The sequence below is a fragment of the Chanodichthys erythropterus genome, chromosome 16, assembly GCF_024489055.1.
Source record: "Chanodichthys erythropterus isolate Z2021 chromosome 16, ASM2448905v1, whole genome shotgun sequence".
Lineage (NCBI taxonomy): Eukaryota > Metazoa > Chordata > Actinopteri > Cypriniformes > Xenocyprididae > Chanodichthys > Chanodichthys erythropterus.
Window position 1 is genome coordinate 24,788,749 of NC_090236.1, and position 16,118 is coordinate 24,804,866.

The following is a 16,118-nucleotide window of genomic DNA, read 5'->3' on the forward strand; positions in this document are numbered from 1 at the left end:
AATGTATTCTATTAATTCACTTTTTATTTCATTTGTATCTTTGTTGTTGTATTTATTTGTGCTATTTGTAATTTGATTATTTGTTTTTATCTTACTACTGAATGTCTTTAATAATGTTTTAAATTTACAAAAATTAGACTAGTAGTTTTTGATGTAGTATTCTAATTGTAATAAAGAATTGTGATATTTCACTGGTATCTTATTTATATTTTATATTTATATTTTATTTATATAGCACCAATTTAATACAACGTCTGTTGTCCAAAGTGCTTCACAGTGCCAAGAAAAAAAACAAAAGTAACATCTGAACCACTGACCCAACCAGGCCAGTAGAAAAAAATCCTTAGCATTGAGCCCTGCTGAAGCAGCTCTAAATATGCGCTGTGCTATTAAATGAAAGATAAAATATGATAGAGCAATAAAACAGTATGAACAGTAAAAGTAACAGAAGCTTGTACAATGCATTTTAACAGGCATAATTAAGCATGAAAAAAACTGAAGGAAATATATATTTGCTAAACAAATTAAATCAATAAATATGATTCATATTCTTTTGGTTTCTCTACCTAATATATTTAAAAAGTACAAATGCAGTGAAATCACAGGTATCTGCGAGTAGAACAAAATAAAAATATCGGTATCGGCCTCGTTCTGGAATAAGTTGTAAGGTGCATCCCTAATATAAATGTAACAAATTATTATAATTTTTATTAACATTGTCATTTGTTTTCTAAAATTCTTTGTTAAATTGACGCTCTGATCGAAGAGCTGCGCAGACGCCTCTTATCGTTGCCATGGTGACGTCTGATAGGAATCAAACCCTGCACTATGCCTCTCTTCTCCTTTCTTTTTTTTTAATTCTATTTCCATTTCTAGCTCCACTAATCAAGGACTGCCAGTAAGCCCAGAACAAACAGATGTTTCCGATTAATTTTCCCATCACTTGAATTAGAAAGTAAATTAAAACAAAAAGATTTTCTGCTGGAGTTCAATAAACAACTCATGCCTGTTTCATTTTTTTTACCTCCTGTCAAGAACAAATGTTACACTGCTAACAAGGCAGATGCATGGCTGCCTAATGGGAAGGTTGTTGGTTTTGCAGTGCTTTTTTTAAAGCCACCAGAATGTGGCTCATTATGGCTGGTGTTGGTGTGTGCAAATGTGTGTATGAGTGTGTGTTTGTGAGCTGTTTCACAAGCTGGAAAGACTAGCATTATTGTTAGCAGTGCCCAGTGTGTTGGTGCTTTCATATGCTTATGACCTTTCGGGGATTTTTGCCAAGGTTTCAGTTTCTATGATGTTGTACAAAAGACTCTGCTCTGCTAATACTTTGCAATGCAGAGTGCGCTTCCCACGCAAACATACCACCCAATTCCTACCACGACTGCATGTGGAGCCTATGGCATTCTCCATGTTGATATTCTGTGTTCTGTAAATATACCTTGTCCAGGCCAAAGGTCTTGGTGAGGGCAAAGCCCCAGCCCTGCTCGAAGGCCCTGCGGATCATGGCTGCACTGGTTGTGGGTGGAGCGCTGGCCAGCCCAAACGGGTTAGGAAACTTGATCCCGCACATTTCCACACTGATGTCCACTGTATCGATGGCGCAGTGGAACAAGGGCAGTTTAGGAGTGGTGCTTACTGTATTACCATGAAGGGACTGCAAAATAAACACAGAAAACACAGAAAACAATGTACATCCCAAGGGAATAATAATAAAACATCTTTAATAATTGGTAATACTTTTTCCCATGAATAAGGTTCTTTTAGCAGGTTTAAAGGAATGGTCTAAATTACATTTACAGTATATTTGAGTTGAAATATTACATGCTTCTGTATATATACTGCATTGAGTCAAAAACAGCCTTCAGCCAGTTGCTGCATTCAATAGCGTACATAAAATAATGTTTATTATTATTGTTATTATCAATAATTTGTATTATTATCATTATTATTAATAACAATTTCAACTTTCACACAATAAAATATTTTTGGGTAACACTTTTATTTAGGGTCTTTTAACTTGTTTCTTATTAGCAAGCATATTACTAGAATATTGGCTATTTATTAGTACTTATTAAGCACATATTAATGCCTTATTAATGCCTTCTTATTCCACATTCTTAATCCTACCCAAGACCTAAACTTAACAACTATCTTACTAACTATTAATAAGAAGTAAATTAGGACTTTATTGAGGGAAAAGTCACAGTTAATAATTTTTATGTGTTCCCTATACAAAAGTGTTACCTATTTTTTTGTTGCCAATTTTTCAAATTGTCACTAAGGCAGAGAGACTTACTGAGCATGTGCTGAGTAAGTTTCATCACTCTAGTTTGTTTGTGACAGAGGATATTTATTACTACTAGCAAAGAAACCTTTTTTTTTTTTTTTGCAAGCTAAAAACCCAGACAAACAAGCACACAGCGTGAGAGAACATCTCATTCCACTGAAGATCCATACACAAAGCCCTAAAACCAAAATTTAAACAACACCTACAACAAAATGTGATCTCATCTTCCAATGATTTACGTGATCTTGAACTGCTGAACCCATTAGCAAATATTTGAACAGCTCTTTCTCTGTAGTCCAAAATTACAGAATGGTTTTGGAGGGGGGGGGGGGGGGGGTGGATTTGCCGAACAAACACTTCAGCGTGACTTCCCCTGGCCACAGTTACATTAGCGATTAACCTCTGCATGAACCTTCTCTTTATGCTGCCACTTAGGTCGGTGTGCAAAATCACAGAAAATAGTGTTCTTCTAGGAAAACGAAGGAAGAAACTTCTACTGTTTGAGTGTTGAAGCCAAAAAGCACTCAAGATGTCACCCTGAGAAAAAAAAATCCCTGTGGAATAATGCCCTCGCTATAAAAACTGTGAGCGTAAAACTTTGAGTGCTACGCTAATACTGAAAATTGCTGGCGCTGACACATAATGTGAAGCAGGCTCTCAGAGCTACACAACTGTGGCCAAACACTAAGCATGTTGTGTAAGACGTCCAAATGCAGAATGAGATGGATTGGCTTATTGAGTGGAGAGCCCACCTGGATGTACTTGTGGATGTGCCAGGAAGCTTGTTTGCCATCGTTGACAGACTCCACGGTGGTGTTGGCCAAGCCGGCGATGTCTCCGCCGGCAAACACCCAGGGTTCACTGGTCTGCATGGTTTCGCAGTTCACCTCAGGTGTCCCCCATCCGTTCAGCTTTACTGGTTCCAGGGCCTTCTTCACTGTTCCAGCACAGAATGTTGCAAAGATCAGAGTGGTTAGAGTGTATAAAAACTCAATGGAAATGTCTAATGTACAACTATAGCCCTATTCGGATGGTAATTGTTTTTCAACATTTACAGGGGCTAGTCTGATTTTATTGCCATCCGAATCCAAAATGTCAGTGTTTTTCTCCCACCACCCGTGTAAAAATCCCCGGCCTAATTACCTAACGTTTTTTGACAAACGCAAAGGTTGTGTGGTAATTTAAGCACCGTCCGAATCTACATCTCTGAGTTTACAAGAGAAGATCAATTCAAAATTAACAATGCTGGGAAGTATTAACAAGAACAATATTTCATCACTGCCCCACCTCGATGAAAGGAGAAAGAGGAAAAACGTACATAAATGTTTAAAATGGGCTGTTACAGCAATACAGTCTTAAAATTTTATTGTCAAATGTATTGTATATAGTTATATACATCAAAAATGTAAACTAAGCAGATTTATGTTTACCTCATGTAAATAAGAGGTTGCCGTAATTTCCGTAATTTTAAAATGACATCCATCGTTCTGAGATAAAATGCAAGACAGAAAACCATTTCAAATAAAATGTTTCTACCTTCCTATTTTTAAACAGGAGATTTAAATAATCACATAATGAATAGAATATTATTTTCTTATTATTAAATGAAATCTAAATTTATTCGTATTATTCCAAGCATATGACATTTTATTTACAGCAAACAATCATGAGCAGTGTGTTCCTTGGTTCGTGAATAAATAGCTAGCTTTATGTATCTTTGCTGTCTTCACAAAACAAGCAGATGACGGCACTTTAGTAGACAGTGTTTTGTTACAAAAACACTGGATTCAAATTTGTCTTGTTGCCTTCCAACCTACGTACAATGCATTTTTCAGCTTTCAGGCACATCCAAGGTCTTTTAAATGGATGTATGTAGTTATTTCTCTTCATGGTCACACAGGTGTCCTTGCAGAGAAAACATGTGTAGTTCACATGTGCAAGTTCCAATAAGTTATGTTCAACAACCAGATAATACTTTTAGTCATAATTGGTCCCACTTTATATTAAGTGGCCTTAACTACTATGTACTTACATTTAAATTAATAAATCGATACAATGCACTTATTGTGTACATACATGCTTTTACATTGTACTTATATTTTAAAAACACCTGCATGTAATTATATCTGTAATTAATTTCTGTAATTACATTTATAATTACACTGTTGACCCATCCCTTACACCTTACCTCTAGCCTTAAACCTGCCCATACCACCAAAGCTTTCCCTAACCTTACCTGTATCCAACCTTAATAGCAGCAAAAGTGTTTTGCAATTCAATATGAACCCAATAAGTACATTGTACTTAGTTTTTGATGTAAGTACATAGTAGTTAAGGCTACTTAATATAAAGTGGGACCTCATAATTTAATCATTTAAAAAAAATTGTCATTTATAACATAACAAACCTATTTTTTTAATGTTTTGCTAAGAAAATGTAACTTATCTTAAAATATTAGAACAAATGCCATTTATTAGAGTTATCAAATGCATTTTTTTTATTTGCTGACATATTTCATATTGAGACAGATCATTTGGATGGAACATAATGACATTTTTTTTTTTTTTTTGTCAGCTAGTTACACATGCATGAATAATGATTTGCTATTCGCTAGTCAGCTGCAGATAGTAGAGGGCAACAGTCGAGTTCCATAGGGGAATTTTTAAAGATAATTTATAAACTTTAAAGACAAACTGTAAGCTGTGAGCTTATTTATGCTTATTTTTTAACAGCAGAATTCCAGGTGAAAAACTTCATTACCCATGAGTCTGCAGAGAAATTTCCATCAATCAGAGAATTGTGCAACAAATTGTGTCAAAAAAAGAACACTTTAGTGCCCATTCACTCCCATGAAGCACTGACTGATGTACAGTAATAGAGTCAGTCTATGCTCTCAAACTACCTAAAAATTTGTGTACATACAGTATGCATATTTTTCAATAAACTTAAAAGATATTGTTCCTATACACATAATCAACAACTTTAAATCTGCAGTGCATAAGTTTTGCCTCTTTGTCACCATCTCTGTTTTGGAAGTATGACCAAAATAAGAAAATGTCACTGGAAAATAACAAATTTGCCACTTTTGTTCTGACCAACTGAGAAAATAAGCATTACAATAAATCTCGCTACCAATGGTGATTAAATCCAATGCACATATCACATCAAATGCAAATTATTATTATTGTTATACTTTGTTTTCAAATTGTTAATGTTAACAAAATCAGCATTGCTTGACTATGTGTATTTAGTGTGTATTAGTGTTACCTGTAGATTTCAATTTCGGTACAGTGTAATCTTTAATTGTCCATTTGTCATACCATAAAATCCACCACCAAAATGATAAGCTTAATTATTCCAGCTGCTGTGAGAAAACTCACTTTAAATGATCCGCCACCTGCAGCATCCTCACATGCGAAATAGCCTACTGGCTGGGACTCGTTCTTTATGTAAACAGACGTGATGTAATGACGCAAAGACGAATGGCTGCATGCTCGAATTTCCCACAGAAACCCACCAGTACCACTTGAATTAGAAAACATTATTACAAGCTTACCATTGTGAATAGGGCTAAGGTTGGAAGATAGTTGGCTGGGTATGTACTTGCTAAAAAAATAATTTTGGATCATTTTTAACCCCAAAAAAGTTATGGACTGCAGCTTTAAATCAATATTTTTACAATTCTTTTCATTTTAAGTCGATTATGTCATTCACAATGCTTTGTAGGATTGTAGCTCTTTCCCTCATTAAAGCAGTTAAACTGTCTTGTACCTTTGTGTTTTTGTTTGATTTTCAATTACTTTCTTTAAATCAAACTTTGCCATGTTGTTATTCACCTTGGTTGGTTTAGTTCATGACTTTTGATGCCTAATTAAAGACTTTTTAAAATCCCTACAGGCAAAATGAATGGGCAAAATACTTCCGGAGCCAAGACCGCTAAAAAAGATGGCGGGCACTGTTGCACTCTATTGGGGGAGGGACATTCTCATTCTAAAGAGTATTTGATTGAACAAAAATCTGTAAAGGATGAGTCATCAATTTTTTGATCCATTTTCCCCAAAAATAACTCTGCATTCAAAAATATACAGCTAGTAGATGCAGATTCAAAGCCACAAAACTTTGATTTTGATTGTATGGTCTCTATGTCCAAATACTTTTAGGTGCCACTGAGGACACATAACTGTTCACATAGTGACTGCTGGATATAGTTTAAGCTAAAAAATGAAGACATGTCTTTGATGGAGGAAGAAATGACAGTCCCTCCGGATTCCTGCATGAGACAAGCAAAGGAATTTGTAACCCTGACGGCCCTGTTGATGCTTTTGCTGTGGCTGTTATTGTTGAGTATATTTTCCCTTTCCTTTTTTTTGAGACCAATCCCCTAGTCCCTCCGTCAGCTCTCCTCGCCTGACGCTCCAGTGATCATGAAGACTGCCGGCCTCATCACTTTCAGCAAAAAAAAAAAAAAACACATCCTCACACCCTCCTGTTTGTTTCCCTCCTCCCCCATCCCCCTCTCTCTGTCTCAGGCACACACATGCGGGCTGTGGAGTGTGACAAATCTAAGAGACTCCTGAGATCTTCCTCTTAAATGAAATGGCCTCCTCTCAGAATCCAGTAGTACTCTCCAGAGAAACTTCTCATACAACTGCTCATTGCTAAGCTCCATTAGAAGATGGAATGCTGTGTGAAATACAGGCAGGAGAGATGCTGGCATGAAGAAATGCAACAGCTTAGAGGAGACAAGCCACTTTTGGATGGACAACGCAGGATTCAATACTAAAAAAAATTAAATATATTAATTAAAATCACCATGAAATCAAAATGGACAATTCTTATTTTTTATGTAATACTGAAGTGCTTATCATAAATGGTATATCTGTGCACATCTTTTTTTTTTAAATTCGTGTGCCCTGGTAATCTTTCATCAAAATAACTTCCCCTCCCTCTTGCAGCAACATCTCTTCTCTATTCTGATGATGTGTTTACTGGCACAAGGGACAACCTGTCCATCGCATGAGATCAGAGCAATAGCAAACCACAACCATCCAATCAATTCGCAATGGACAAAATTAAGTCCTGCCAAACATTTTTTTTTCTTGTTCGAGAAGCCATTTCAATCAGATATACGTGACAATAGGGAAGAAAAGATTGCAATTACCATTATTTGGGAGCCCTAATCACCTCCGATACTTTGAGAAAAGGCCAATGAAAATTGGTTGGCAAGTGGAACTTGCACACGTCACTATCCCAGACATACAGGTCTAAAAGGAGCCGGTGTGCATCCACTTATTCAGGTTTGTGCTGAGGAGCTAAAACAGTGTTCCAGCCCCTTCAGCGGGCAGTTCAACACTGTTGCAGGAGGGACACCACGAATCGTTCTCCCCATCAGGGAATGGAGGTTACAATAGTAACCGAGACGTTCCCTATCTGTCAGTCATTTTGATGAGGTGTTGATGACTGACATTAGGGCTCCCCTGGGAAAAACGCCACAACAGCTGAACCATGTTACGATGTTTTGCCAGTGCAGATGTCGGCAAGCTCCCATGTGCTGGTAACAACATTGTAATGGCTACTTAAGCCATGTAGTCCTATGTACCACACTGGAACAGAGTGGACAGTACTTACCACGGAAAGTACTGTACTAAGCCAGTGTTTTGACCTTTTCACTTTTTTTTTTTTTATTATTCACAACTGTGCAGACCCGAGGAAGCACTGGAGAAGCATTTCTTTTTCCATGCAGAAAAGGAACACTATGGAGACAACATTCTGCCCAAAGGGATGTTCACATGGACTTACCAACCAAGAAGTACCACACATGGAAAGAAGTCTCTGCAATAGGTCCAAACTTCTACAAGCACTGGTGGCACAGAAAGACACAGGTTTACCATCAGGGAAACCGTGTCATGGAAAATACCTCATATGAGATTACTGTCAGGGAATCGCTACATATGGAACACTTAGCTCGAGTACACGGGCTGACCCGAAGAGGTATGCATTACGAGTAATGGGGCTGGCGTTCGACTGCAGCAGGGTGCTGAAAAGTAAGATACATTCAAGGTTCGCCAGTCCGAGGAACTCACATAGACAAAAAAGTGCAGGTCATCACCTAAGGGAGAGAAAAGCCATTATGTACAAGGGGTAAACACGGCCTGTTGCCCATAACTAACCTGTTCATACCCAATAGCACACAGGACGAAATTGTCTGCACCCGGAGATTGTAAAATCTTGTGGTATTGGGTGTAGCCCAGCCTGCTTCTGTATAGATGTCTGTTAGAGAGGTACAGTTTGCAAGAGCCTAGGAGCATGCAACACTTCTCGTGGAGTGTGCATGCACTCCTAAAAGGACACAGCAGTCCTCTATTTGGAGACAGCCTTCCCCTTCTGCTGTCCCCCCAAAAAAGTGCTGCTTAGAGTTTCTGAAGCTCTGCATGTGGTCTAAGTAAACACACAAGGTGCATACTGTATACAGCAACAACAAGGCTGGGTCTGCCTTATCCCAAGGCAGCGCTTGCAAGTTCACTACTTGGTCCATAAAAGAAGTACTAGGAACTTTGGGTACATAGCCCAGCCAGGGTCTCAGAATCATTTGGGGAATGCCGGTCTGAAGTTAAGGCACATTTCGCTGACAGAGAACGTCTGGAGGTCCCTAACCCTCTTGATGAGGGTTCCACTGTCTTTAATGAGAGGGCCCTAAGCTCGACTGACTCCAGTAGCACAAAAGGAGCTCTTTATAGGCCTAGCAAGACCACAGAGAGATCCTATGATGGAATAAGGCGTGGCCTAGGAGGATTCAACCTCCTGGTGTCTCTAAGGTATCTGATCAGGTCATGCTTCCCTAAGTCTTACCATCCACTGCTTCACTGCTTCATGATGTGCCACTATAGCGGTCACATGCACTTTTAAGGTGGAAGGGGACAGCCAGCCCTCCAGGCTTTTCTCCAGAAAGGAAAGCATTGACCCAACTGCACACCTCTGTGGATCTTCCCCTCGGGAAGAACAGCAGTTCGTGAACAGACTCCACTTTAAAGCAGACAGCTGCCTTGTAGAGGGGGCTCTGGCTTGAGAAATAGTGTCTATCACCACTGCTATTAGGCCACTAAGGTCTACCGTGTCCCGTTCAGGGACCAGATGTGGATGTTCCAGAGGTCTGGGCATGGGTGCCTAATTGTGCCCCATCCCTGAGACAGTAGGTCCTCCCTCAGTAGAATTTGCAAGGGAGGGGCTGTCGCAAGGTCTGGGTGCCAAGTCTGGGTGGACGAGTACACCGCTAACAACAAGACCTGTTATCCGTCCTCCCTGTCTGTGCAATCAGGCTAACTGGGGAAAATGCATATTTATGTAGGCCCCAGGGCCAGCTGTGTGCCAACACGTTCGTGACAAGGGGGGCCTCAGTCAGGGAATACCACAGCAGGCAATGGGAGGATTCCAGGGAAGCGAACAGGACATCCCCATCTCGGGACTCAAGTCTGTAGCCAATGCTGAAGCGGTCTCATATATATCAACCCGAGTGGCATAACCACCGCCGAGGATGGCATATTCCCCAGGAGCCTCTGAAATTGTTTTTCCCCTGAATGTCTCCAGGGAGAGGATGCTACTTCATGAGATGCGCTGTCATAGCTGTCATATAGTCCAACTCCATCCCGAGAAAGGAGATGCTCTGCACTAGGGAGAGCTTGCTCTTTTCCCAGTTGTCCTGAAGCCCCAAACGGCTGAGGTGTCTGAGCACCAGGTCCCAGAGTGCACACAACATACCTTGAGAGTGAGCCAGTCATTGAGAAAGTTGAGAATGTGAATGCCAATTTCCCTTAACTGTACAAGGGCAGCCTCTGCGATGTTTGTGAAAATGTAAGGTGACAGGGACAGCCTGAAAAGGACGACTTTGTATGGGTATGCCTGACCCTCAAAAGTAAACCAAAGAAACAGTCTGTGTCAAAGGAAAATTGAGACATGGAAGTATGCGTCCTTCAAGTCATTTGCTACAAAACATTCCTGTTGTTAAAGTTTTTCGCCGAACAAAGTTCCTACATCAATCCTGTCTCAGGACTACCTGCAGATGCCATTGGCCTGATGGACCTGCAGGATGGCCATGGCATGCAAGGCTGAAGCAGCCTGTCCAGCAGCACTGTAAGCCTTCACTGTTAGAGACAAAGTAAATTTACAGGTCATGGATGGTAGTCTAGGACGATTCCACCAGGTGGCGGTATTTTGTGGACATAAATGCACCGCAATCGCACAATCCACATGAGGAACCTTCATGTGAGGACGGAAGAACCTACTAAGTGGGACCAGCAGTAAAAGGTGCCCTTCATGACTTCGCCAGCACTTCCATGAAGAAAAACACGGGGGCCCAGATACCAATCATCCAACCGATCCAACCTTGAGTTAATAGTTCACTGGAGGGGAAAAATTATTTGTGAATAATAACTGAAATTTCAGTATGTGCCAGTGTTTTTTTAGTAATATTTCTATACTATTTGTTAATATTTTGAATGGGTTTTTATTTTAATATTTTTTATTTTTATTTTTTTATTTAGAATTTTAGTAATTTTAAACATTTCTATTTAACTTTATTTTAGTCTTAGTAATTAGTCTTAGTAATTTTAGTACTTCACCTTATTTCATTTCCAATTTTTGCTCAAGTTTAAGTTACATTTTTCATTAAATAGTTTTATTTTATTTTATTTCAGCTTTTCAATTAGCAACAACAACAACAAAAAGTTTATAAAAAAAAAAAAAAAATAGTTTTAGCTTTAGTTGTCGTTATCAACACTGGTCTTGATTCTTCAAAATGTCACCTTTTGTGTTCCATAATATATATACATCATACAGGTTTTGAACAAATAAGGGTAAAAAATTATGACAGAATTTTATTTTTTGGTGAACTACATATTTGTGAGTATGTCTCTGCATTGCTCTGAGACCTAGGGGTCTGAATACAGACAACGTCATGCTTCATGGGGTCCACAGTGGTAAAAGTAGCCAGTCAGCTGCTCATCCCGCTGGCCAGTGGTGACCTAATCACTGACCAGTCTGCCCACCCAAGATTGCGGGGGGTGAATTTCTCGCTATCTCAGCTTTTCTGTAATGCTGCAACGCAACCCTCTTCTGTCGATTCCGCCGGCCATTGAAGTGGATAAGTAATTCATATCTTGGCCAAGGTGCGGAGAGTGAGTGGCATTTAAAAGCTTGCTATCTCTGAGCTTCGAGCTGGTGATGAAACGTCTCTCTGCTCAGAGACATTACAGTGTTTAGGATGGATGACAGGTTCGCTAGAGAGCAACAACACTGGGACAACAAAACACTAAGTAAAAAGAAAAAAAAAAACATGAGGAGGTGAAAAATAGCTGGATGAATGTGTGCTGACAAATAAACACAATGATATACAGTGGGGTACAAAAGTCTAAAGCCACATCTGGGATTAAAATCTAATTTAAACCTTGAAATAAAAAGTTTTAGGCTCTTAAAAAATATAAAGCAAATGAACAAGTCTTTGGATTAGCAAAGCAAAAAGGGGAAAACCAGATACTAAGACATTCTGAAATTTATGGTAATTTTTCAATTCTACTTTCCACTTTTCCACATTTATAAAGAAAAAACAACTTTAAAAAAATAATTTTAATAGCATTTTTAAAATAAAAAGGCCTAATGGAAAATTATATATAGTCAAAAAGCACAGAATGTGTGATCCAGACACAATATGTGAATGTGTGGTTGATGTTTTGGGCTAATCTGCTGAAATAAGGTTGTATGTGCGATGGTGGTTTGATAAAGGATTCCCATAATGAAACAAGGCTCTCGTTTTGAGGGTCTTATCATCTCCTGCCTCTCCCTCAGAGTGATGGTTATCACACTGTGGCTACTAAAATCTGCTAAGGAAAGATAAGTGGGGCGGTGCTGAATGCTTATTGACGAGCGAACAGTCTGCATTCTGTGATGGCTCGCTGGGGAAATCTTTCACATGGACCACAGGTACATCAACATGTGCTCCTTTAAACTACAGGAGAAACTGTTTCTAACCCGGTGTGCCTGGTGTGCAGCAAAAATAATAAGTAATGGAATCAATCATTTGGGTACCTTCAAACTACATTGCCTGGTAAACAAATACATTTGGGATGATGGGAAATAAAACTATTGCTTCTTACAACATACAACAACATATTTAGCTTCAATAAGGAGATGAAAACAATAATAAACTCATATAAATGTTAGCTTATTAAAAAACAAATACAGCAATTGTCCTTTCTGAGGCTCACCTGCTGGATCGTTCAGCATGGAGCCAAAGGCGCTGATGATGAAGTCTGCTTTCAGGTGTACAATTTGCTCCTCATCCACAATCCAGGTGCCATCATCCTGCTGCTCTGTGCGGCAGAAACGCAGGCCTACGACATGCCCATCTTTCTTAATTACCTTACGAGGGGACAGGAATGGCAGGAACTCACACTTTTCCTCTTTGGCCGCCTCCATCTTAAAAAACAGAAATCAAATGAGAACATGGGAATGCTTGATAACAGAGTGAAGAGAACTTGATGCATTCATCTTTAAAAACATGGTAATGATAGTGAAGTTGAAGTATTGGCTATAACCGGGACTCCCAAAAAACTTCACAGAAGACCTGAACAGTTTTCTGCTCACAGACAGCAACACCTGTTTTACTTTTTACTTTTTGAAAACCACCTAAAAGCATCTACAAAGCATTTCTGTATCTTCTGCTAACTACTTAACCCTCCAGCTTCTCCCACTGTATCTTCTGATATCTGTACCAGTGCATCATTTCTTTACCCTTAAGAATCTACTCCAATAAAACACTCCAGTATAAACCATTTTCCAGGTTCATAAGTACTTAGACTATAACAACCCTTCCACATGCTCTGTTGACCACCTCTTCAAACTTGTTTTTTTTTTTTTTCTATCTTAACACTACTATTCATCACCTCCACCTTCACCTGACCTCCCCAACTTCTGGTCATCTTCACATCGGCTTGTAGTCATGGACATCTGACAGGTTATGGGGATCTTTACTGCCCTTCTCAGCAGTAAAGAGCAGTGGTTCTCAACTGGTGGGTGGTGACCTAAAAATGGGTGACAAATCTGTTCTGATTGGATAATGAACCGCAGTGGGGAAAAAAATAATTATATTAAATTAAATAAACAAATGCAAAACCACTGCAGAACCACACAGAGTGTGCTGTGTTCAACCGTATCTCAGACTACACCTGCAAGAATAACTTAATTGATGAAAATTAGTTTAAAAATGGCACACTCCACAAAAATGGCCCTAATCACAGTGACTGAATTATAGGGTCTGCACTCACATTGTTCTCATCGTACCTTCAGAAAAGAATCTACTAGATATACTGGAAAGGACCCACTTCATCTCCACACCCATTGGAGTTCCACAGGGTTTAGTACTCAGACCAATTCTGTTCTCCCTTTACACCAAATGGTTTTGTAGTTATCACCTCTTCTGCCTTCATCTGTCATTCTTATTGAGCTGATAATCAATTATTTCTCACTTTCTCATCCTCTGATAACCAAGTACCTCACAAATCAACTCATATCTGGCTAATATTTCTACCTAGATGAACGTCTGTCTTCTGAAGCTATATTTATCAAAAAACAAGCTTCTGTGCATCCTTTCTGAAAAACCAACCTGGCCAAGACCTTGCCATTTCAATAAACAACTCTCACCCACACAGAAAACCGTGAACCCTGATGTCACACTGGACAAAAACTTGTCATTTGCACCACATAAATGAACCATAGTCAAGACACACAGATCCTCCTGCTGAATATCCAGAGTCAGCCCTTTCCTTACCAGGGTTAGGGATAGGGTTAGGGTTAACTGCGCCATAGGTTTCATTCTTACATTAGGCACACATCAAACCCCTGTCAGCATTACTGCCCCCTCATATTGCAATTCACTCCATTGCAAACTGATCTTAAAAAAAAAAAAAAAAAAAAAAAAAAAAATGTTTATTTGCACTAGGTTTTATTGTATCTATATTAGCTTTATTTGTACTAGTAAGCATTTATTTGTATGTGCACACAAATAATTTTTTTCCTAGTTGATAATGTTCTAAACTGCATGCTTACCATCTGTTGATCACAATGGTACCATACGTCAAGCTAAAACACTTTTTGTAAGTAATTCTGGAAAAAAGCACCTGCTAAATTCCTTAAATGTACATGGACTGAAAGTAGAAATAAAACACCTTTGATAAAAATTCCTCCATTATGAAGAGACTTAATTTATGGCCATGGTGCTTTAGCACACCCCTATTTGAACGTTCGCACAGCAAAGGCAGATCTAATAGTTTCTGTAGTTACACATTTCTAAGTTTAACTTTCTTGACACTGTTGCCATGGCAGCGTTGCAACAGTTGTCATTGAGAAAAGAATATGTCTTAATTACTTTGTTAAAAAGCTCCACAGAAAAATAAATCTTATTATATAAAGTGCTGCCCATTATAACAGCTCAACATGGTCACCTTTACAGAAACTTCTCTCACTTTTTTCTTTTACTTTTTCTTTTTCAACTGCGTTTACTCCAAGGTTTTTATCTGAGATCAGAAAGTCTTTCCAATGGTAATACCCATAATAATAATAATAATAATAATAATAATAATAAAAGCTTCCTCTTCTAGTCTATTGTGTTTGAGCCTACATGACATATAGACTAGGTACAATATAGACATATAAATTGTAATTGTTATCCTAATGCATTAAAGTACGCTTAATGAATTACAGTGCATTTATACGCTTCATAATACACCATAATGTATATTCAGTTTTAAGTTGTAAGATATAGCCATTCTGAACATACGTTTACCGTATATTATTTTAGTTGTTTATACCTAAAACAATTATTTAATTTTGTATAATGTGATAATTAACTGTTTTAAAAACGTAAGCCATCTATTTGTTAATAAAGACAAGGTGCCTTTAACATAGTCCTGTGTGCTATCTAATCATGGTTTCACATGTTTATTTTTATCTCAGACCTCTCATTCACAGACAAATATCCTTCTTTAACTCCAGCTCATACCATTCCAGATTTTACACAAGATTTCAGTTATCGCAGATATTTAACTCTGAATCTTTTTACTGTCAGCTTATTCCATTAAGTAAGGCCATTCAGTTTTTCTCAGCTGACTTTTATTGCTTTTATTCTGACTTTCTGTTGTGTAATCTACGGCTAGCTGTGTTAACTTTTGATATGGTTCCATTTGAAATTATTAATATTTAATGTTACTATTCCACATTACAGACAGAATTTTGCAAAATATCAGTAATAAATGAGACAATGGCTTTTAAAACTGGGCTATGTTCTCAGTTGAATTCTAGGAGAAAGGCACTAATTTTTTTACATTCCCTTGAATAGATTACATCCATTTGGGAATAATTTTCATTATTTTAAGGTTTTAAGCAACAGTCTGTTGGGTGCAGCATGAGATAATTTTAAAGGTGAACTGTGTTATTTCTGTCCATGAGCAGCACCAAAATAATAATAATAATAGCAATACAAGTTTCAAACCAATTTTGTTAAGGCTGCACAGACTAGATTTTGCATTTTAAAAAATGATTGGAATTATCAAAGGAGCATAGGAGATTGAGAAATACTCAAGACAGAAGATTTCTTTCTGTAGAGGTACACAGTAATCTACTTGTCATCTCAGTCAGCAGTAGAGATAGAGAGAGAGAGTTGCCTAAATTCTAGTGAAACAACAACCTCAACAACAACAACAAAAAAACGTCTAAAAGAACGTGTCAAAATCCACACAAAATGTAATTTAAGAGGACAAAAAGAGAAAATGTCTTCTTAAGG

At 38.2% G+C, this 16,118-nt stretch overlaps 1 protein-coding gene across 2 annotated transcripts in view; it reads right to left on the reverse strand.

The window, feature by feature from the left end:
- dpydb (dihydropyrimidine dehydrogenase b) overlaps positions 1–16,118 on the reverse strand; it is a 134,759-nt gene that overhangs the window by 71,471 nt on the left and 47,170 nt on the right. For both annotated transcript variants that reach the window (XR_010891929.1, XM_067363026.1), the window contains exons 11-13: positions 12,547–12,757; positions 3,043–3,227; positions 1,442–1,657 (exon numbers count right to left, since the gene is read on the reverse strand). Coding sequence is in view for 1 of the 2 variants with exons in the window: in XM_067363026.1 (XP_067219127.1) it covers positions 1,442–1,657; positions 3,043–3,227; positions 12,547–12,757 (612 nt within the window). In the remaining variant the exon portion in view is untranslated. The remainder of the gene's footprint in view (positions 1–1,441; positions 1,658–3,042; positions 3,228–12,546; positions 12,758–16,118) is intronic.